The 22,015-nt window shown below is 52.6% G+C and overlaps 2 protein-coding genes across 7 annotated transcripts in view; one reads left to right on the forward strand and one right to left on the reverse strand.

The window, feature by feature from the left end:
* Positions 1–13,104, forward strand: part of LOC105699470 (fat-like cadherin-related tumor suppressor homolog) — a 100,850-nt gene extending 87,746 nt beyond the window's left edge. For 4 of the 6 annotated variants that reach the window (XM_012424483.1, XM_023434140.1, XM_023434141.1 and 1 more), the window contains 10 exons: positions 708–944; positions 1,132–2,184; positions 2,274–4,312; positions 4,423–4,560; positions 4,633–6,938; positions 7,081–7,495; positions 7,611–7,941; positions 8,258–8,395; positions 8,947–9,093; positions 9,357–13,104. In XM_012424483.1, the coding sequence (XP_012279906.1) occupies positions 708–944; positions 1,132–2,184; positions 2,274–4,312; positions 4,423–4,560; positions 4,633–6,938; positions 7,081–7,495; positions 7,611–7,941; positions 8,258–8,395; positions 8,947–9,093; positions 9,357–9,919 (7,367 nt within the window). In that variant the 3' untranslated portion in view covers positions 9,920–13,104. The remainder of the gene's footprint in view (positions 1–707; positions 945–1,131; positions 2,185–2,273; positions 4,313–4,422; positions 4,561–4,632; positions 6,939–7,080; positions 7,496–7,610; positions 7,942–8,257; positions 8,396–8,946; positions 9,094–9,356) is intronic. The other 2 variants (XM_023434139.1, XM_023434142.1) reach the window with 2 other exon arrangements.
* Positions 13,105–13,148: 44 nt separating this feature from the next.
* On the reverse strand, positions 13,149–14,413 carry LOC105699320 (THO complex subunit 3). Its single transcript, XM_012424193.1, has 2 exons — positions 14,148–14,413; positions 13,149–14,021 (listed from the first exon to the last, which is right to left on the reverse strand). Exons 1-2 carry the CDS (start codon positions 14,331–14,333, stop codon positions 13,239–13,241), a joined length of 969 nt encoding a protein of 322 aa, XP_012279616.1. The 5' UTR covers positions 14,334–14,413; the 3' UTR covers positions 13,149–13,238.
* Positions 14,414–22,015: the final 7,602 nt, after the last annotated feature.

Below are 22,015 nucleotides of genomic sequence, written 5' to 3' on the forward strand. Positions count from 1 at the left end.
GCTTGTCGACATCCCCCTCTCTCTCTCGCTATCTCTTCCCCTGCACTCTGGCGATCGATCGCGATCACGATCACGATCCAATCGATCACACACCGATCACTCTTATGCGCGGGGGTGCACGGAGAGAAACACTCTGGAACTAAGTGAAACAATTAATAATCGATTGTCCACCTTTCCAATGGTTCTGAAAATTATTCCAGTATAAAAAAGAAACATTACAGGCTCTACATAACGGAAGGTACTTTTATTATGACAAACATGGATTCGTGATAATATAAATAAATTTTTATCTAAGTGAAGCACCGAATATTGGCCCTAAGTATTTGCGCATGCTTTTTCATATACTTGACTTTTTGAAATATTTAGTTTCTAGATTGTTTCTCTCCCGATTGTAAATGTCATCCGGGAATCGCGACGCTGATGTGCATTGGGCGCATCGCCTAGCTCCGCATTTGGATCTCCTAGCGTTAGCGCCTCCGCCTTTTCCGCCGCCGCCATCTTGTCGGTGGTTCTCCCTTAAAGAAGGAAGATTCTTACGTGAAAATCACAGGATAAAGATATTAAAATAGATATAAGGAAAGGGGTGAAAAGTTGCCCTTCCGGGTGATTTTTGCGGGCGGAAGTTTACCTTGAAGAGAGGACCACCGGGCGAAAATGGCGAACAGAGCTTTCGGGTCTACAACCAGTGTCTTCCATATACGAATCAGGTGTAATCTCTGTGGTGGATGAGCTGGATTATGAGCAGAAGAAGCAATACGAGCTGACGGTCAGGGCCACCGACAGCGTCTCCGGGGTCTTCGCCGAGGTCCTCGTGAGCATCCTCGTCCTGGACGTCAACGACTGCCCCCCGGAATTCACCCAGGACTCTTACAACATCTCCGTCTCCGAGGCGGCACCCTTTGGCACCTCCGTGCTGAAGCTCAGCTCCAGAGATAACGACACCGGTAATCTTTGAAATTAATATCCCATTTTAATCAAGGTGCTCTTCAAAGTGCCCAGGAAATATCGCGTCATTACCGGCACTCTCTAAAGTGTCTGCAAAATAATATGACATTATTCCCAGGACTCATCAAGGTACCATTAACGAAAGGCGATGTCAGAGAGCGGATAAAAACCAGGTTACCATTTCAGGGATCAACCAGGAGGTGCGATACTCCCTGGAGAACGACACCCAGGGCAGCGCCGAGCTCTTCCACGTGGACCCTGAAGAAGGGGTGATTTTTCTGAAGAGGTCCCTAGACCACGAGACGCGAGACGTGCACCATCTGACGGTGATAGCGAGTGATAAGGGGGTCCCGAGTCTGACCTCGACAGCGCATGTCTGGGTGACCGTCGTGGACATGAACGACAACCCCCCAAAATTCGAGCAGCCCTCCTACTCGTGTTTCCTCTCGGAGCACGCAGAGCGGGGTCAGTTCGTGACAGTCGTCTCTGCCAGCGATCCCGACCTGGTGGACGAGAAGCTGACCTACAGCATCGTCGGGGGCAACGAGCAGCAGACCTACAACGTGGACCCCTCCAGCGGGGTGGTGACCCTGATCAACATGCAGAACTTCGGCGAGCAGAAGATGAGCTTGTTGAACGTGTCCGTTACGGACGGGGTGTACACCAGCTTCACCAGGGTGAAGATCGAGATCCTGCCGGCGAACCTTCACAATCCCAAGTTCCCAAACCCGCAGACGGAGATGACGGTGCTGGAGAACCAGCTTCCTGGGAGATTGGTCGGCGTGGTGGTCGCGAATGACGATGACTTCGGGGAGTTCGGCTCCGTCATCTACTCCATCCCCTCGGATTACATGAGGGACGTGTTCGACGTCAATCGCGTTACCGGGGAGATCGTCACCAGGAAGAGACTCGACCGGGAGGAAAGGAAGCTCTATGAAGTCCCCATCATGGCCACCGATGGTGGAGGGAGGTCGGGGTTCGTCATAGTCCGTGTCAAGGTCGGGGATGAGAACGACAATTCCCCGGAGTTCCTCCTCAGGGAGTACAAGGCGACGATTCAGGGCAACTCCAGCCTGAATGTGCCGTTCCTCAAGGTTAAGGCTTTGGACCCTGACGATGGGGATGCGGCCAGGGTGGAGTACTCCATTTATGAGCCGCAGAGCTCCGAGGCCAGGGAGCTCTTCGGCATCAACAAGGACTCGGGGGCTCTCTTCTTGAAGAAGAGCGCTAGACCCTGGGGTAAGGGACTTTTGCATGAGAATGCACTCTTGAAGAAGATGAAGTGATTAAGGTAGGTGACATAATCAATGGGTTTTTTAATGTTACAGAGAACCAGCAGTTCCAGCTGTTCATCAGGGCGTCGGACAAAGGGTCCACGTCGCACCACGCCGACGTGCCCTTGAGCGTGTACATAATGGGCCCTGAAGACATCCCCCCGCTCTTCGAGAGGAAGGAGGACAAATTCTTCTACTCGGAGGCTTCCCCAGTAGGGACGCCGATAACGAAGCTGAGGACGGTGACAAACGCGACCGTGACCTACCGCATAGTGTCCGGAGACATGGACTCCCCATACTTCAGGGTCGACCCCCAGGGTCAGATCACTCTGGCGAAACCTCTGGACCGAGAGCTCAAGGACAGCCACCTGATCGGCGTCCTGGCGGAGACGGACTCCAGCCCACCCTTGACCGCCCTGGCCGAGATCTCCCTGCACGTCCTGGACGAGAACGACCACGCTCCAAAATTCGAGAGCAACCCCTACACGATAAACCTCGCAGAGAACGTCGAAGAGGGCACTTCGATCCTTAAGGTCGTCGCCTACGACGAAGATTTGGCAAGCAACGGGGAAGTGCGCTACTCTTTCGGCCCCGACGTGGGGGAACTAGCCAACGTCTTCACCGTGGACGCGTACACAGGGTGGGTGTCCACCCTGGTCCAGCTGGACAAGGAGAAGCGCGCAGAGTACAAGTTCCAGGTGGTCGCGACCGACAACGGGAGCCCCAAGCACTTCACCAGGACCTACGTCCAGGTGAAGCTGAAGGACTACAACGACAACTCCCCCAGGTTCGCGTCGGACCAGTACGAAGTCACCGTGAGCGAGGACGCCCTGCCAGGAACGGTGGTGGTGAAGCTGAAGACGGAGGACGAGGACGATGTGGAGACCCCGGTGGAGTTCTACGTGACCTCCGGAGACCCCAGGTCGCAGTTCCAGATACGGTCCACCGGGGAGGTGTACGTCGCCAAGGCTCTGGACAGAGAAACCCGGGACGAGTACGACTTGGATGTGGTGGGCACCGACGGGAAATTTGTGTTCGACACCAAGGTGAACGTCAGGGTGCTGGACGCGAACGACAATCCTCCTTACTGCTTGAAATACAGGTACAGGGAGGTTTTGTCCGAGGGTTCCCACCCTGGGACGTATGTAACTACTGTTCTCGCGACCGATCACGACGACGAACCCAACGCGAAACTGCGGTTCTACCTGACGGGGGACAACAACGACCACTTCTCGCTGGACCAGAATACAGGGGTGCTGAAGACGGTGGGTCAGCTGGACCGCGAGAGCAGGGCCAGGTACATCCTGACGGCCCACGTCCAGGACCGCGACAAGCCCAGTTGGGAGTGCTCCTCCCAATTGGAGATCCTCGTGTCGGACCTCAACGACAATGCCCCCAGATTCACCACCAGGAACTACACCGCCGCTCTGTTAGAGGACGTAGAAGTCGGCACCCTGGTGACCAAGGTCCACGCCACCGACGACGACATCGGCATCAACCGCAAGGTCAGGTACGAGTTCGTCGACTCAGCTGGGGGGCACTTCCTAATGGCACCAGACAGTGGCATCGTCACCCTGGCGAAGCCGCTGGACCGGGAGACCACGGCCTCCTACAACCTGACCGTCCAGGCCGTCGACCAGGGGACGCCTCGGCTCTTCGGCACCGCCAACCTCCTCGTCATCGTCCAGGACATCAACGACAACCCCCCCGAGTTCACCTCGAAGTTCTACTTCTCCCGCATTCCGGAGATCGACGCCGTGGGCACCGAAGTCGCCAGGGTGCTCGCCACCTCCAAGGACACCGGCGTAAACGCCGACGTGTACTACTCCATCGTCGGCGGGAACGAGCACAAAAAGTTCCAGATCGACGAGATCTCGGGGGTCATCGCCATTGCGGAGCAGCTGGACTTTGAACGAGCCCGGGACTACTTCTTGACCATTCAGGCCATTGATGGAGGCACACCTGCGTTGACGAACCATGCCACGGTGAACATCACGGTGACGGATTGCAATGACAATGCGCCGATTTTTAGCGAGGCATCCTACAGGGCCTCCGTCAGGGAGGACGCCAAGGTCGGGGAGAGAGTCATCGCGGTGAGTCCTTGGAAATGGTCTTGACATTTGATCTTCAAACCTCTTCGCAAGATTTCCTATAAGAAAATAATTTATTTCTACCTTACCTTGACAATTAACCCCCTCTTCAGGTATTCGCTACCGACCTGGACAGCGAAGAAAACGGAAACGTCTCCTACAGGATAGAGCGCGGCGACAGGCAGAAGCAATTCACCATTGACGAAAGGACTGGTCAGATCATGGTTGCAGCTCCTCTGGATCGAGAGTCGGTCGGTATCGCTCCCCAGGTACTGAAATAAAATCAGAGGCTCAGGAAGTGAACATTGGGGTTCTTCTTCCAGGTGGCGAGCTACATGCTGGAGGTGCACGCGAGGGACAGCGGGATCCCGACTTTGTCGAGCTTCGCCATGGTCAGCATCGACATCATCGACGCGAACGACAATCCTCCGCTATTCTCTCAATTAAATTACACAGCGGTGGTCCAGGAAGACAAGCCTCTGGGTTACATAGTTCTCCAGTTCTCCGTGACCGACGCGGATGGTCCCCCGAACGCAGAGCCATACACCTTCGACTTCCGATCGGGAAACGAGGGCGACGCATTCAGGATAGAGCAAGACGGGACCCTGAGGACGGCTACGAAGTTCAGCAACCGGGTCCGAGACAAGTACCTCCTGCACATCCGGGTGTTCGACAACGGAACGCCACCCTTGTACTCGGACGCGCACATCGTGGTGAAGATCATCGAGGAGTCTCAATACCCCCCAACGATCACCCCCTTGGAGGTGACGATCAACTCCTACCTGGACGAGTATCCTGGGGGGATAATAGGTCGAGTGCACGCATCCGACCAGGACCAGTACGACACCCTGACGTACAAGCTAGTCCCCTCTTCCCCGATGCCGAACACGGACCTCTTCCAGGTGGACAAGCTAGACGGTACCCTGGTGGCCCTCCCCCGCCTGGACGTGGGGGAGTACCGGGTGAACGTGAGCGTATCGGACGGGAAATTCGAGTCCTTCGCCACGGTGAAGGTGAACATCGACCTGGTGACCCAGAAGATGCTGGAGAGCTCGGTGATCGTGCGTTTCCGGGAGGTCAGCCCCGAAGACTTCATCCTGAGTCACAGAAAAGGATTCGTAAGGACGGTCAGGAACGCGATGAACTGCCGTTTGAAGGACGTGGTGATAATAAGCGTGCAGTCCTCGACGGACGAGGCGAACCTGATAAAGTCCCGGGCGACGAGGCAGGCGGTGCACAACGATCTGGACGTGTTGTTCGCGGTGAGGAAGTCCCAGGTAGGGATGACGACTCTCTCGGAGAACTATTTCGCCTCGGAGAGCATCAGGGAGTCGCTGAACCAGAGGGTGGAGGAGCTGGAGGAATCGACCAAGCTCGTCGTCGAGGAGATAGTCAGGTTCAAGTGCAGCAAGGGGCACTGCGTCTACGGCGACTGCCACGACAGGGTGGTCCTGGACCCGGCCAGGATTTCGCCGATCGCGACGGACGTGACCAGTTTCGTCGCCCCTCGGCACCACCATAGGTTAGAATGTTCCTGTAAGGAGGGCTACGCCGGGAACCATTGCGAGATCGTGGTGAACGAGTGCGCCCGTCAGCCGTGCCCCCTCTTCAAGATCTGCGTCCCGGATTCCTCCCAGCAGGGGTACTCCTGCCAGTGCCCCGAGGGCTTCGGGGGTCAGACCTGCGAAATAGACAACTCCAAGTGCCACGACAAGTCCTGCTACTTCCCTAGGAACCCGATCTCCTTCGGAGGGAAGAGCTACGCCAGATACAGGATCGACAAGAGCCTGGTGCGCCAGACCGTCGAGGACCGCGTGAGCCTCTCCCTCAGGGCGAGGACCGTCCAGCCCACCGGGAGTCTGATGTTCGCTTCGGGAAAAGTCGACTACAATGTCCTGGAGGTGGTGAACGGAGTGGCGCAGTACAGGTTCGACCTGGGTAGTGGGGAGGGCCTGGTCAGGGTGAGCAGCGTCTACATCAGCGACGGCCAGTGGCACGAGCTCCAGCTAGAAAGAGAAGGCAACAGCGCCAGGTTGACCGTCGACGGGAAGCACGTGGCCCATGGTTCCGCACCTGGAGTCAACGAGGTCCTCAACCTGCAGGCCGATGACCTGTACCTGGGCGCAGACGTCAGACAGCATGCCTCGATCCTCGGCTTCGAGGACGTCCAACGCGGCTTCGTCGGCTGCATGGACGACGTTAGGATAGCTGGAGTACCTGTTCCCCTGCTCAAGAGCGGAGCAGGGAGTGTGGCTTTCTTGAAACTGTTCGCCAACGTGGAGTTCAGCTGCGACCCTGGGGTCGTCCTGGTGCCGACAGGTGCCTGCGGGTCTCAGCCTTGCCTGAACGGTGGTACTTGCTCGGAAAGAGAACCCAACGGGTACGAGTGCCAATGCCAGGGTAGGTTCACGGGTCTCACCTGCGAGCTGGACACCGACCCCTGCGCGTCCGCACCCTGTCTATACGGGGGCAGATGCAAGATGGTACCTGGCGGGGCTGGGGACTACACCTGTGATTGCGTTGGACCTAGCCTCAGTGGAAAGCGCTGCGAGTTCGGCAGGTACTGCACACCCAACCCCTGCGCTCATGGTGGAGTCTGCGAGGAGGGTGACGATGGACCGATCTGCAGGTAATCACCATTATTCGTAGTTTGAACGATAAAACTGGACATTCGCGCCGAATGAGTATATTAGCGTAATACATGTGTTACCACATCTTAAAGAGTATCCTGAAGGGATTGGGAAATTAATATCGTGTGCCCTATCTTCAAGGTGTAGAGGCTTCACCGGGGAGCGGTGTGAGGTCGACCTCGACGAGTGCGAGACCTCGCCTTGCATGAACGGTGGCACCTGCATCAACGAGGTGGGGAGCTACCGTTGTATCTGCCCTGCAACTGCAACCGGGGCCAACTGCGGTCAACCCGCCAGGTCGTCCACCGCGATCGTCTCCACGCCGCACTTCGACATCACCTGGGACCAACTCCTGTGGGTCGGAGTGGCGGTGCTGGTGAACGTCTTCCTGGTGGTCGTCTTCGTGGCCTACCGCAGGATACGCACGAAGCGCACCCGGGCGAGGGCCGACAACATCAACAACGAGACCAGGAAGCAGATCGTCCTGAACTCAGCGAGGACGCACGAGCACGAGTTCAAGCGGAACTCGAAATTGAGCAACCTCGAGGTCATCCAGGTAGGACCCTCCGTCTACCAAGTTGCATCTGCAAGTAGAGTGACGTTGAAAGCCACTTTCTGGCTGCTTTGGAATGGTGTGTGCGTCTTCAAGGTGTGTCACCTCCTCTTTTCAGCGAGAACCCCCTCAATGTCCACCACGTCCTGCCTCCTACACCCCGAGCTCCAACAACGAGCCCAGCAGCGCCTATTCCACGGCCGTGGCCTTGAACAACCTGGACACCCTGCGGAGCTATGGGAGCGCCGGAGACGAACTGGAGAACTTCCCTCCGGACTACCTGAGGAACCTGAACCGCTCTACCCCGGTCCCTCCTCCATCCTTGACCTTGTCCAACCCGGTGAGTGGCAATGCCCCAGGGAGCGACTCGGACAGCCTCCACAAGCCGACCTGGCAGGAGCAGATGCAGCTGGCCAGCTTCATCACGGATGCTGCAAAGATCAAGAACGGTGAGTCTCGCGATGGCTCATCGCCTGGACTGGTGAACACCCTGGGTGCGCCTCTTCAAGGTTCAACGCTGATCTTGGTCTTCATTTTTTGCACTTTCTGCAAGTGAACATCAAGACCAGGATCAATTTTCCTCGTCACTAATCGCCATTAGACCTCATTTTGAACATTCATAGACGTTATTGATATGAAATCGTTAAACGACTACAAGACGTATTTTAGCATGAAAACTGAGATATGTACCCCGGGTGTTCTCCACCCCCGTCGACCCCGAATGCGTGTGCGAGTGTGTGGTTTGTGACATTCGGTCATTGACAGACCTGAAACGAGCGAGTCCAGTGGTACCTGAACTGACCACTGGAGGTCTAATTCTAAACTCGCGGCGGGGACCTCATCCCGGTGGCACGTCGGTCGCTTCTCTCTCTTCCATCGAGGACGACCCTCGCATCGTCGGCGGTAAGTCTCTCCTGGGCATTCTCCCCACGTCCAAAGAATTCGAAAATCCCCATGGAAGCCCTGAAAAACTAAGGGCGCTTGATGCCCGTCGAATGGTACGTCAGCCCCTCCATTGGCGGCGCTGCGGTCGCGTCTCCGTCTCTCTCAATGTTTAAACATCGAACTGCACGCGATCTTCGTCTTACTCGCTATACCGCCCATACTCTACATGGGTGTCTTTGTCCAACACCATGGATTGTTAACCATGTAATCTCTCTCTTTCTCTCTTATCGTCACTCCAGGCTTTTCTCCCAGTCTCTCAGAGAGTATCAGAGTATCAAGCGCCGCCATACAATCCGGGCTTCCATGCAACCTCTGAATTCTTTGTCTCGTCCTATCACCAGACAGAGGTCGAAAATGGCGAAGACCAGGTCCGGTTCTTCATCCTCCCCTGGTATATTTTTTTTTTCTTCTGTCTTTTCGCTCTCATCCCCCCGTCTGGCCATCGAGGTGTCGTATCCGTCGCAGCGCGGGCCTACTCCGAGTACAGTTCTTGTCTGCAACGTTTTCAGGTTACCACTGGGATTGCTCAGACTGGGTGCGACCTAGCCAGAATCCCCTGCCGAACATCACCGAGGTCCCAGGAAGCGAGGTCCCCGACTCGTCCAGCTTCCACAGCAACGAGAGCAACGAGTCAAACGCCCATCAGCTGCCGCCTCGTGAGTGGTCCTCTTCATGGTCCCTGTTAGTTTACCCCGATCACTTGGTACGCGTACCAAAGGCGTGGATTAATCTAACCATCAGGGTAAACGATCGTGTATCGTCTTGGTACGGTGCACTGGAAAAGTGCGTATCGTCTCACCTTGGTGCACCATCGTTTATACCGTCAGTTTAATAAAACGACGCATTTTAATACGCGTACCAAGTGATAAACCAAGCTATAGTAATTATTAACCGACCTGAACTTATGACCTGTACATAGTACACGGTCCTGTGGACCCAACGAGGGACATCGAGACCCTGAACGAGGACCAGGAGTCCGAGTACGTGGGGGACTCCGAGTGCGGCACCGAGTTCTCCGAGCCGTACCGCATCGCGGAAACGCAGCGGCTGAACCCCCTCGACAGCGGGGGCGAGGCGGAATACAAGTACAGGGACTCGGACAGCTACCTGAGGCACCCTAATTCCTATCTACCGCATTACAACATCCACACGGACACGGAGAACGAGGCGAACCCGCTGAACGGTCGGCTGGGCGGCCTCGAGTCCGACCCCGAAGACGATGACGACGACGTAGTGCCTTACGGTTTCCCGAGCGCGCGGCGCAACAACCGGTGCCACCGCAAGGGCGACGACGCCGACGACGTCGGCTCGGTCATCACCACCCTCGAGGAGAGGAACTCCCTCCTGGGGGGCGGGACCAGCAACAGCGACCTCTCGGCGAACCTCTGCGAGATCGAGGACTCGGAGTACGAGGTCACCGAGAGGAAGGGCACCGCCAGGGCATGGCTCAAGACCGGAGGCATCACGCAGACCTCCGTGTGACGAACGCCATGACTCGCGGCGAGACTTTTATCTCGCGGCGGTTATGTATATACGGGTTTCGTACCGTTGAGAAGTTGAGAGGGGGCTGAAAAATTGACGTCTCTTCCTCTCCTCCTCGATCAGCACCCCTCGTCGAGACTGTCGCGGATCTGTATATAGTTCGTTTTTTTTTTTTTTTCTTAGAGATAAGCGAGAACGGAATTCAAGGAGCCGAGGGCGAACCTTCTCGGTACCTCCGCTCGCGTCACCCAGACTGGGCGAAGTCCTCTTCAGGGTGTACCTCGTGGACGGTGACGGTGTCCAGGACCCTGCGAGCTGGGTCGCGCGCCGATAGACCAATGACTTATTTATCGATGACGTTAATGTCGTTTAAGAGTAATGTATACCGCGACTGTATTTCCATTCCTGAGGCGAGTCCACGTGGTCGCGTGGTCCGTCTTCATCATTTATTTTGGTTACAGGGCCAAAATGGCGACTTAACCTCGGCCGAGTCTAGGGACTAACGTTTCCGCGTCTCTCTTCGCGTCTTCTGGTCGTCGGAGGGATCCAGGGTCGACGAGATATATCGGAATATATTTTACTGTGATGATAATAACGTTTATATCGACGATCCACGACCACTGATCGGTCGGCCCGGTTTACGCCGATAACGCTATCCGCGCGCTAAAGGCGTTGTTTAATTAAACCCTCGGTGTAAACTGTAATATACCAAGACGGTGATCCGATCGACACGAGACACGACCGTTTCCACCGAGAGTTTGCTAAAACCACGGCTTTAGTGGCTTACCAAGTGATCGAGGTAAACCGAGCCGACATGCCCGACTTTTTTTTTTACAAAACAGAGAATCGAGGGGGGTTTCCGCGTCCTCTACTGCACGCCATTTTTTTTTCTCTCCCGGGTGGATTTCCCCATAGATCTTCCCCATGAATATGTAAATATGCGAGATGTATACCCCGGACCCGGTGGGGGCGGTCTCGGGGCATTCCACCCGGGGGGCGAGAGTGCCATCCGGTCGTTGATTCGTTTTTTGGTCCTGTGTCCTGATTTGGGGACACGTAGGACCCAGAGAACTTGTTCCTCGTCGGTAGAGCCGTCGATTCTCGATGCCATAGGGAAGCAATGCATTTCTACGTACATATAAATATATATATATATATATATACATATACGGTATATCTTTCGGGATTAAGGCCGTACCTCGTAAGAGAGCACGAGACCTCTCGCCCCGAAGAGTCGACTAGGGAAAATGGCCGACACTTTCCGAGTGACTTCCTCGCGGCAGCTAAAACTGAGAAGACTTCTCCCGGGGAATCGCGTTTTATGTTCCTGTTTCGCGAAGGACGTCCCCCGGCCACCTTGCTCGCGACCATAGACTAGTTGACCATTAGGGCGGTAACCGTGAAACAGGGTGATTTTTTACGCTCGTGGGGTCGGCATAAAGGTGAAAAGATTCGCCACAAAGAGCGAGTGCAACGTCCAAGGACGCAAGATTCCTGGAATCGACCTAGGCGTCCCTAACCTCGAAAGAAATAAGAAAATCGAAAATACCTATGCAATTTACATTCCCCGCGTTAATGATTATTAGAGACAAGCCACGCCTGTAAAAATGACTTAAAAGTTAACACTTGATTACCGAATATTTTTCTACGATTTTTTTTCTTTACGGTGCATAATCGACCTACGATAATTGAAAGATAACCAAACTACGTCAGCGTTTAATTGTTACGGGGAAATTGCGCGCACCGTGGAAAATAAATTCTTTGGGATTGTCAACTGATTGGAGGACAGGGACGTTAAATTCCTGGCCGTTTCCAGGAATTTCCTCTTGGGCATGAGTGGATGATTAATTATATGTATAAAATATGTACATGGAACGGCCGAGTCCTTCCTCGGCCACTTCCGTCTTATCCCGTGGAAGGGCCACGCTTTCGTCTTCAGCTGGTGAATAACTTGATCGCTAACGAGTGAATTATCACAAATTCTCGTCCAGGTGGCCTTCCCCTGGTATCTCGGGCCCCGGAGAGGTTATATTCCTTTCGAGGCGCCCTGGAGTGCCTCGATTCACGACGAACGGTTTGCAGGGTACACGGGGAGATGTGCGAGCAGCTATTAAAATTAAGATTTTTAAGTTCCTCTTTTCAACGGGGCTCGGTTCTCCGTGATATGGGGCGATGCACAAGTGCAATTGGCGGCCATTTACCTCGGGTCTTCCGAGAGCTGAACACGAAGGCGCAGCCTAGCCCTATATCGGGTGCGGCTCGTTCTGCGGATTAATCGACTCGATAAATCGTTCTGTCGATATAGGGGGCGTACGAAAAGAAAAAAAGAAAAGTTTGAACAAAAGAGGAAGATAAGACGTCGCCGGCGAACCGGGTCGCACCTTTGTATGTGCATCGGGCCGCGTGTAAATCTACGGAACCGCGCCTCGAGAGCTCGAGCCTCGGCGCGGCCGATTCTTCGGCTCGATACGATTGAACCTGGATTATTTATTCTATATTAGAATGAAGTAAGACGAGGGACACTGTACAGTTAATTTAATGAATTGTATCAAGTTAAAAGGCCGCGCCGGTAGCCCGAGTTCCCTGGATTTCTTTACGAGGCCGGCCCCAAGAAATTGGCGTCCTTAGGATTAAGTCGCGATTCGTTCAGTCGAGATCTTGGAGACTGGGATCCGGAAATCTTTTCAAAAAGTCGGAACAAGCTTTTACAGACTCCTGGTACTTTCACTTTTCCAGATGGATTTCTTTTACCCGCCGATCGAATGCGCGATGACAATTGACGGTTACCTTTTTTTTTTTCCTACATAGATTTCAGTTATAAGGCTTTTCTACGGAATGTACTCAAAAAGAGTCTTAATCGTTTTCACTTGAACTTGGAGAAACGGAATTTTTCTTTAGATTTGATATAACAGGTCGAGGTGTATTATATACGTGTGCAGGATCAATCGAATTATGTAGGAAGAAAGCCGCGTGAAGGTGACGCCTGTTACTCCACTTTTATACTTTCTCGGTTATTTAAACTTATCGGAATGTAAAGAACTAGCCCTGGATAATAGTATACATATCGATGATAATACAGTACGTTCCCTTGGGGAACGAGCCACTTGACTTGTTATAACTGTAAGGCTATAATTAATTTGTACAAGATCAACCTATTGTAATAAAGAAACGAATCTTGCCTATAAGATGCATGCAGCCTTTCGATTCATTTAAGAGTCAAGTCGTTTGATTTTGGGTACCAAAAAGTATATTTTCATCTCATAGCTTTGAATATCAAAGATACAACGCTTATGTGTATAGTCTAAAATTAATGCTTATCTTAGTCGTTGGCAAATCCGAACACTTTTAAACTACCGGCATCTCTTTTCCTGTCGTAGGTATCTTTATCGTCACATGCGTATGCAAGCAAGTATTGCTTTGGATGCCAAGCCACTGTAAATGTAGCAGCCTCGACAGGTATATCCGCAACCTTCTCCCCTGTTTGCACTTCACCGATGTCGATAACGAGATCTTCCGAGGCAGCAGCCAGTAACTGCCCATCGTACGAAAATGATATTGTCCTGACAGGCCACTCGAGCCGCGAGAACGTTCTTAAACAACATAATTCATCCGCGTCCCACAAAGAAACCAATGCATCTGCTGAGCCTGTCGCAAAAAACCGACCCGTGGGATCGAATTCGATACAAATACAAGTTCCAGGATGTGCCTTTATCACGTGAAGAAGCTCCAGGTCAGGATAGCTGAGAATGTGAACGCAACCCTGTCCATTGGTTAGGTAAAATGTATCCGAATCCTTATTCCATGAGATCTCGTTCACTTCGAAGTTGAATTGCTCCTCGGCACGAATTTTCATCACCCTAGCATCGATGAAAGTTACCAGATCTTCTTTATTGCCAACGGCGATAGTGGTACCATCTGGAGACCACGATATATTAATATTCTCGCCTCTGGTACTAATATTTGCTGTGCATTTCTGACTTCTGGTATCCCATATTCGAACTGTCTTATCGCCACTTGCTGTCGATAACAAGTCTGGATGCGAAGCATGCCAGCAAAGTTGATCCACGCTACCGCCATGACCCCGAAAGGTAGTTTCCTGTTTCTATGAACAATTCGCAGATTAACTAATAATCTTAATCTACCAGACGTACAGAACGGGAATTTATTAACTATTTTTGAAATAACAAAAAGTTACCGGTAAATGGAGTAGCATATAGGTTAGGCTTACCAAGCGGTCGGATCCGAGTGAAAAGATACAAACGCATTTATCGAACGATCCAGAAGCCAATAACTTCCCGTCGCAATTCCATCCTACACTGTGAACCTTTGCCGAGTGGCTTTGTTGCTCCCTTATTTTATTATGCGACTTAAAATATGTAATCAACTCATCCACGCGAGAATCGAACGCCGCCATCTTTGTTTAACACGCGCTGAGGCGTCCCTGCATATAAGCGACACGCCTGCGGTTTTCAAATTGAAAAAAAAGAAACATTTCCAACAGAGATGAGTTGGGAGGTTGCTCACGGGCAGGATCGTGCGATCGCATCCTGTGCTGCCCTCTGGTTTCGTACGTTAGCTTTCACCGTTTTTTGCCCCCAAGGGCGGCGCAACGAATTTCTGGAAGGGCTAGTCTGTCCTCTACATTGCTCGCTTTTGATGGTAATGGAAGAATACTCGTGATCTTTTCCAGTAATATGGAGCAAGATTTCATATCGATTATATCAGCAGGAAACGTTCGATTCCTAGAACGAGTGTCAAATCGGTGAGAGTTAAAATAATGTCCAATACGCCAGACTCGAGTTCCTAAGTCGGAAAAAAGTCGCAATCGATTTCTGGCCGAATTCTTTCACCGGAGATCGAAATTGCGGCTTGAATTAAATAAGATTGGCCGCTTTTTATTCAAAGTAGAAAGTACGCACTGGGACAGAACATACTTTGCGGTGAAGGTAAGGATTGCGAGAAAGAACCGAAGTTCTTCCCTGTGGTCTGGTTTAAGAATTGCCTTCTCTCGGCAAGAACGTGAGAATTATAATTCTGCCGATCTCAGGGGGGTTACTTAATAAATTGTTTATATTAAGCCAATCCGGCTTACTCATCCCCGCGTTCTGGAAGAATAGCGAAACCGCTCATCGCGCTGCTCGGGCGAACCGCCGAAGTCACGAATACGGCCTGTGCTCTTTCCTTTCCCCGAAAAATCGAATTCTACGGTTCTTACATAATCCTTCGTGTCATAACTAGGTCCGGCGACATTCGTTTCCTCCGTTGAATCACCCGAGAAGTAATTAGCGCCATTTAAAATCCGCAGGTGGGAGAAGGCCGCGACGCCATCTTGAAGTTTCCCCCAAAATCCAGGGATGCCGAAATCTGTGCTACACAACCCAACAAGAAGCAGGACCACTTCCACAGGTAAATGTATACGATATAAATAAAGAATACCATTTCAATCCTCATAACTGTCTTTTCAGGTTCCATCGTGAAATAACTCCGTTTTGCGTGGAAGCCAGGAAAGCCGAACCGGAGACTTTATTATATACTCGTGGAGAAGTCGCAAAGATTAGACGCACGGGGTAAGCGGACCCCGAGTTTCTATCCGTACTTAATGGAGTCTGGACCTAATTGCGGTTAATAGGATTAAGGGTTTCTTGCCTCCCCAAGTAGAAAGCACGCATGGGGGCAGAGCACACATTGCGGCTCGGGGCCTGCGCCGTGGAAAAAGCTCGCCGGCAATGGGCCTCGGGATCATTGGACTTAACCGGCGCAAGAATGGAGCGACTTACGTAAACGAGAATCCGGCCGTAACCGCGTCTCGGACGAAAAGGACCGCGGCGACTTTCACGGGTGAGACGTCTCCTCCGGCCGGCCAATTTCCACCGAGTTTCCCGAGTCTCTCCAGTCGAGCGATTCGCTCGCTTTTGCTCGCGCCGCCCCCCAGGGGGCCCGGACAATGGCGCGGACACGGAGGGGACCGCCCTGGGTTGGGTGGAAGTCGATATAAGGCCTGACCGAGGAGAGACGCGGTTATTTCGAAAGTTGAGTGCGAACGAATCTGGGAACCAAGAGTGACGTCGACGTCAAGCCCTGCTGCCGGTGTCCGAGGAGTCGCGGAGGAAGCGAGCCCCCGCCTCAGAGATGGCGCCCTACGAGGTTTGTCTCACCTCGGGATTTTCTCGTCACATATTTCGCGTCCTAGGCCCCCAAATCCACCGGTGCCTGGAAAAATATAAAATAGGGGATGGCACCGAAGTTTCCAATGAGTTATATTCTAGAATATCGGGTTTCTTATGAGGAATGTAAGGTGGACCTCGGGGATCCCCGGTCTCTTGCTTCGTTCTGACGTGCTTGTTATGCAGTAAATGTCTCGGTTTTGCAGGTTTACTTGATCCTTGCGTCAGCCATCGTTTCGGCAAGCGTCAGTGCAGAATTAGAGCAATCGCAGACGCCCGTTGAAGCGAATCGCCCCGCTTCATCGATCGGTAAGAATATCGCTTGCATTCACGACATGTCTTATCCGAGCGAGACGAATAATCCGCTTTGCGCCGATTTCAAATTAGCGCCGGATGCTGCGAGTCATCATCCGGCGCAGTTTCCTGTCCCCATGGCCGCGTCGTTGTCGGGGCTCCAGGAGTTGATGAAGTCACCGTTTCCTGCGTACCCGGTCGACGTCAAATCGGCGAAGTACGAAGAGCTCGTCCGCAGAAGAAGAGGGGCGAATTGCAGGAAGCTGGAGGAGAACACCGAAGCAGACTCCGTGCCAGAATTCTTGTCTACGGAGAAGCACTCTTCCTCGGATGCGGCGATTTGCTACCTCTGCAGGAATCCCCGAAGTGGAGAGGCCTTCAAGCACTGTACTTACGCGTTTCAACCTCACTTCAACAAGTACCTGCAGCAACTTATCGGATCGCCTCCTAAGCCAAGATTGCGAAGGTCCTCGAAGAATCTGGATAGCGAATATCTAGTGGGCTTCCCGGAAACTCTGGGCTACTCTGGTGCTGGACACTTTAGCGAGCCCTATGGATATGGGACGGACACTTCTCATTATGTCCCGGACACCTCTCATTATGTCGCTGAAGAGAATAAAGAAAACCCCCAGAAGTGTGAGAGCTATCGGAAGAATGACATGGTGTGCACGGTTTGTAACGATCCAGTTAAGAATGGGAAGTACGAGCAATGTTCCTTTGAGACCGATCCTAAAAACAAGGCGTACTCTTATTCGCAGAGCAGGTCCTCTGGGAATCCCAGAAACCTTGGACAGGTTCAGGTTGACGGGATATCCAATAACCCTTTGACTCGAACCAGACGTTCCATCGATGAAGTTATTGGACACGATTATGCATTTTCAGAGAGCAGCAACACGAACAGTTTCTCCGAGTTCCCGGGGTATATGGACAGTGGTCATTTTCCCCAGCCATATTCGTACGACATGGACTCTTTCCACTCTGAAGGGTCCCACCACATGGCCGAGGAGAATAAAGAGAACCTCCAGAAATGTAAGAAGTACCAGAAGAACAACATGGTGTGCACGATTTGTCACGACCCGATTAAAAATGGAAAGCTGGAACAATGTACCTACGAGCCAGATCCCAAGAAGGAGCCCTTTGTGTACTCACAGTCCAGCACTTCTGAGGGTCCCCGGAGCTCTGACCATGAAGAACACCTCGAAGACTCCAGCGATACCAGTGGTTTATATGAAAATGGTGACGGCGAAGGGTTCATGGACAGTCCATCCTCCAGATTTCGAAGGTCCCTCGCAAAATCCCTGGCCCAAGGGGACAGCATTCACCTGGAGAACAGGGAGATTAGTAGCTTCTCCGGGTACCCTGGATACGCGAGTAGCAGCCACTTCAGCGAGCCCTACATCTATGATATGGATACCATCCTGTCGGAGGCTTCCTTCTACATCCCTGAGGAGAACAAAGAAATCCCCCAGCAATGCGAGAAATACACCAAGGACAATATGATATGCAGAACCTGCAAGGATCCCATCAGCAATGCGAAGTATGAGAAGTGCTCCTTCGCAAGCGTCCCCGAGAAGAAAATCCACAGTTCCTTGAACGACCGTGGAAACCCCATCCAGGACGGGGAATTCCCAGCCTCCTCTTCGAATTTCAGATTTCGCAGGTCCAACGGAAAAGCTGGACAGAATAGTGCCGACCTGAAGAGCAGAACGACGTCGGATTTCTCGGAGGTCCCGGAGTTCCTAAGGACTGATGGTCATTCGGATCCTTATAGGTTCGAGGTGGACGGATTCGTGCCAGAGGCTTCTCATTCGGTCGCCTCAGCCTCTCAGGAGTGCGAGAAGTACTCCAAAGGCAACATGGTGTGCATGATCTGCACAGATCCGACAAACAACGGCAAGGTAGAGAAGTGCTCCTTGACGACGGACCCGAAGAGCAAAGCTTACTCGTATGCGAAGTCCAGCTCCTACGGGAGTCCCCGGCCTGGAGACGAGGAGAGACATGGGGAATCCAGCGACCTGAAGAGCGGTACTCGACCGTACTATGACGAGGGATATTTAGAGATGACCCCGACCTACCGCTATCGAAGGTCCAACTCGAATTTGGCGAACCCGGGGTCGGCAAAAGTCGCTGAAGTCCTGGGATCCCCGGAAGTAGGTGAAGTCAAGGGTCCTTATCCACTGGACATGAACGTCTTTTCACCTACCGCTACCGACCTCGTCGGCAAAGAGTACTTGAAGAAACCTCAACAATGCCGGAAGTACCTAAAAGATTCCATGGTGTGCACCATCTGCAAGGATCCCGTCACCAATGGGAAGTACGAGCAATGCTCCTACGTATCGCGACCCAAGGACCAGGCGTACACCTTGAAGGAGTCCAGCACCTTCGAGGCACCTACGATTCCTAAGGCTAATTTTAGAGAAGAGCCCCTGAAGAGTCCCTCCAGCACCGTGGATAAGATATACAAGGGGGTTGCCGGACCGAGAATCCCCCAGGAGCTTCCTAGCCCGTACCTAAAGGAGCTGATGAAGGAGGACAAATCCACGAGTCCTGGGGCCCAGGAAGCAAAGAATCAGAATCCTGAGAAGCGCTTGGCAAGTGCTGGATTAGAAAAATCCGCGGACTGCCAGCAGATCCAGAAGAGCGGGATGACTTGTTCCATCTGCAAGGACCCGACCACCGGGAGGAACTCAGAAAAGTGTTCCTACGCGTACAAACCGGATGACGAGGTCTTCCAGTACAAGAGGTCGAAGACGATCGGCTACCCTGAAGCGGACAGCAAGAAGCAGGAAGGTGGAGGTGGAGAACCGAGCAAGGTCTCCAGCTCCTCTGGGAATCCCGGAGATCAAGACCCCAAAATCGTCGACTTGCAGGAAAAGTCTGAAAGCAGGGCATCTCCGACATCCGAAAGCCACCCTGAAGAGGATGCTGGCTACCAGTCAGACTCGGGAGGATTTAATGAAAGGACGTATCGCTATGATGACGAGGCTAGTCCCTCGAGTTTCTACTCGGCTCCCTATTTCGCTCAGCTCCAAAAATCCCGAAAACTCTATGGACCCTATTTCGCGGAGTACACGAGTCTGTACCCGAAGATGACTTATCATCAAGATTATAGTTCCAGCCCGGAGAGAATTTCGGACAAGCTTGAAAGTGCCGAAGAGACATCCGGAGATTGCCAGAAGGTGGAGAAAGATGGAATGACCTGTACCAACTGTAAAGACCCAAAGACAGGAAGGACCTCCGAGTCCTGCTCGTACGCTCACCAGCCCGACGACAAAATCTTCAAGTTCTCTAGGTCCAAGTCCTTCGGCTCCCCAAAAACAGAAGGGAAAAAATCGGAAGTTGAAAAGGAGGAGGCAGAACCGGCCAACAAAGCCGAATCCACGTCGTACGGTGCTGATGATCATCAACCAGAGAGAGAGACCAGCTACAACGATGAAGGTAAGAAATACTCCTCCAAGTATCAACCTCCCGAAGGAGACTCTGGAGAGGACTACAAGGCATACCCTGGTGCGAGTGATTACTACACGAAGTACCTAGACCTGGACCCGGAGAAGACCTCGACCGAGTCGTCCAGTTTGGGGAACAAACGCAGCCATGGAAACGATTACAAGTCTTACCGCAATCCTGGGAAGTACTATGAGACTTCTAGCCCGAGCCTTGAAGAGGGGTCCACCAAGTCCTCGGCCAAGGATGAGAAGAAAGTGGAAGGTTGCAAGGAGGTCCAGCGCGATGGGATGATCTGCACGGTGTGCCAGGATCCAGGATCTGGGGACCATTCTGAAAAGTGCTCCTACAAAGTGGAACCCAGCGAAAAAATTTATCAGTACAGCACGTCGAAGTCCTTTGGAAATCCCAAGGGCCAGAACAAAGGACAGGGGCCCAAGGACGAGGAGAAAACTCCAACCGAGGTCTCTCCTTCCTATTCGACAAACGAAGGCGCCTCCAACAAGGAACCTGCAAAATCCAGTCACTCCAAAAAGGGGACCAGGAAGTACCACCAGGTCGAAAGGGAAGGTCCTGAGCCAAGAACGGAACGCCTGGCGAAGATCGATTATCAGCCGCGATCAGGATTAGGAACCTACTACGAAGGTTTAGGTTCTAAAGGTTCCAAATCTTTCGCCAGGTCGCCGAGCGAGGTCAATTACGGTTATAGGTATCGACCTTACCAGGAAGAAAATTATTACGCGGGTTTTGGGATAACCTCGGCGGAGCCTTCGACCTTGTCATCGACATCGCAATCCCTCCAGGGCGAATCTGGTTCCGAGGGTGATAGTAAATTCTCTGATAACAGCGGGGAGAAGCATCTCGAGCCTTCGAGTTCGAGTCCAGAGCAGTCGTCCATAAAGAAGGAGAATAATTCTGGAGGTTGCAAGGAGGTCCAGAAGAATGGGATGACCTGCACGATTTGTCACGACCCGAAGACCGGAGGGAGCACGGAAAAATGTTCCTATGCCGATGCGCCCAGCGAGAAAACCTATCAGTATTCTCGCTCGAAGTCTTTCGGATACCCGAAGGATAAAATTGGCAAGAAACTGGCGAAGGAAAAAATCGAGTCCACTGAAACATCTCCTTATAACTACCAAGGCTCTGGCGAGAGGCAGAGCACGATTCAAAAAACCGCGCCAAAAGTCGCGGACTACGCGAGTCACGGCATCAGTGGATACCGCCGACCAAAATCAGCGACTGATTTTAATAAAGACATTAACAGGGGCTCCACTAAATACAACAGACGGCGATATTCCGGCCAGGGAAGCGGCAATTCTTATCAGTTCACGACTCCACCGTTTATCGAGCCGGAATTTGAAAAGAGCCTCGACACAGCGGAGGGGCAAACATGCGAGGAGATCCGGAAGGACGCCATGGTCTGCAAAGTTTGTCGGAATCCTAGAACCGGAAAGAAGCTAGAAAAGTGCTCTCTGAGTTTAGAACCCGATACTAAGCGCTCTTCGGATCAGATCCAAGAGAAGTCTGAGACCCTGAAGAGCCATTCCCTTCCGAACAGCCGGAACTCTCATAAATACTCTAACGCGAGGGATTCCAGGAATCCCGAGAACAAGGGCAAAAAGTCAAGTGGCGAGTCGGACAATGCCAGGCAATCCACGTCTCGGAACGCCAAGTTTGCCGTGGATGCTGAAGAAGCAAGGAAAGTTGGGATCGAGTCGGAGAAAACGAGCGGCAATGGCGAGGCTCGCAAAAAACCGAGCATTAGAGACAAATCGTGGAAGCTCAGAAACCACAGGGACCCTTACAGGTATCGCGTAAGAGCCTCAGGGGACCCTGAAGAGTCCAAAAAAGCCTCGGACAGTGTCGAACAGGCGACGTCCCAGAACGCCAATTTTGCACTTCCTAATGACCAGGAAACGGAGAAAGCCGGAAGCGAGGCTAAGCCATCGGTAACGGGCGTCGATCTTGTACAATCGAAGACGAAGAGCGGCAACGCGACGTTGGGTAATGAAAAAAACCAGGAAGTCTCTTCAAACTCTTCCAGGGAAGGGAGTCCTGAGAGTGCAGGGGTGACCGGCGCGCCACACAAGAAGAAAATCAAGGAGATCCTGAAGGAGTTCGAGAAGGAGGACAGGTCCGGCTGCAAGAAGGTGACCCGAGGCAAGATGACCTGCTACCAGTGCCTGGACGGGTC

Source organism: Orussus abietinus, unplaced genomic scaffold (genome assembly GCF_000612105.2).
Source record: "Orussus abietinus isolate OABI.00-Male unplaced genomic scaffold, Oabi_2.0 scaffold8, whole genome shotgun sequence".
In the NCBI taxonomy this organism is placed as follows: domain Eukaryota; kingdom Metazoa; phylum Arthropoda; class Insecta; order Hymenoptera; family Orussidae; genus Orussus; species Orussus abietinus.

Excerpts from the sequence above, each read along its gene's own strand:
- LOC105699320 (XM_012424193.1), bottom strand. The coding sequence starts at position 14,333 with ATGGCGGCGTTCGATTCTCGCGTGGATGAGTTGATTACATATTTTAAG. Across the intron at positions 14,022-14,147 it reads CACTCGGATCCGACCGCTTG|AAACAGGAAACTACCTTTCG; the intron begins GTAAGCCTAACC and ends AATTGTTCATAG.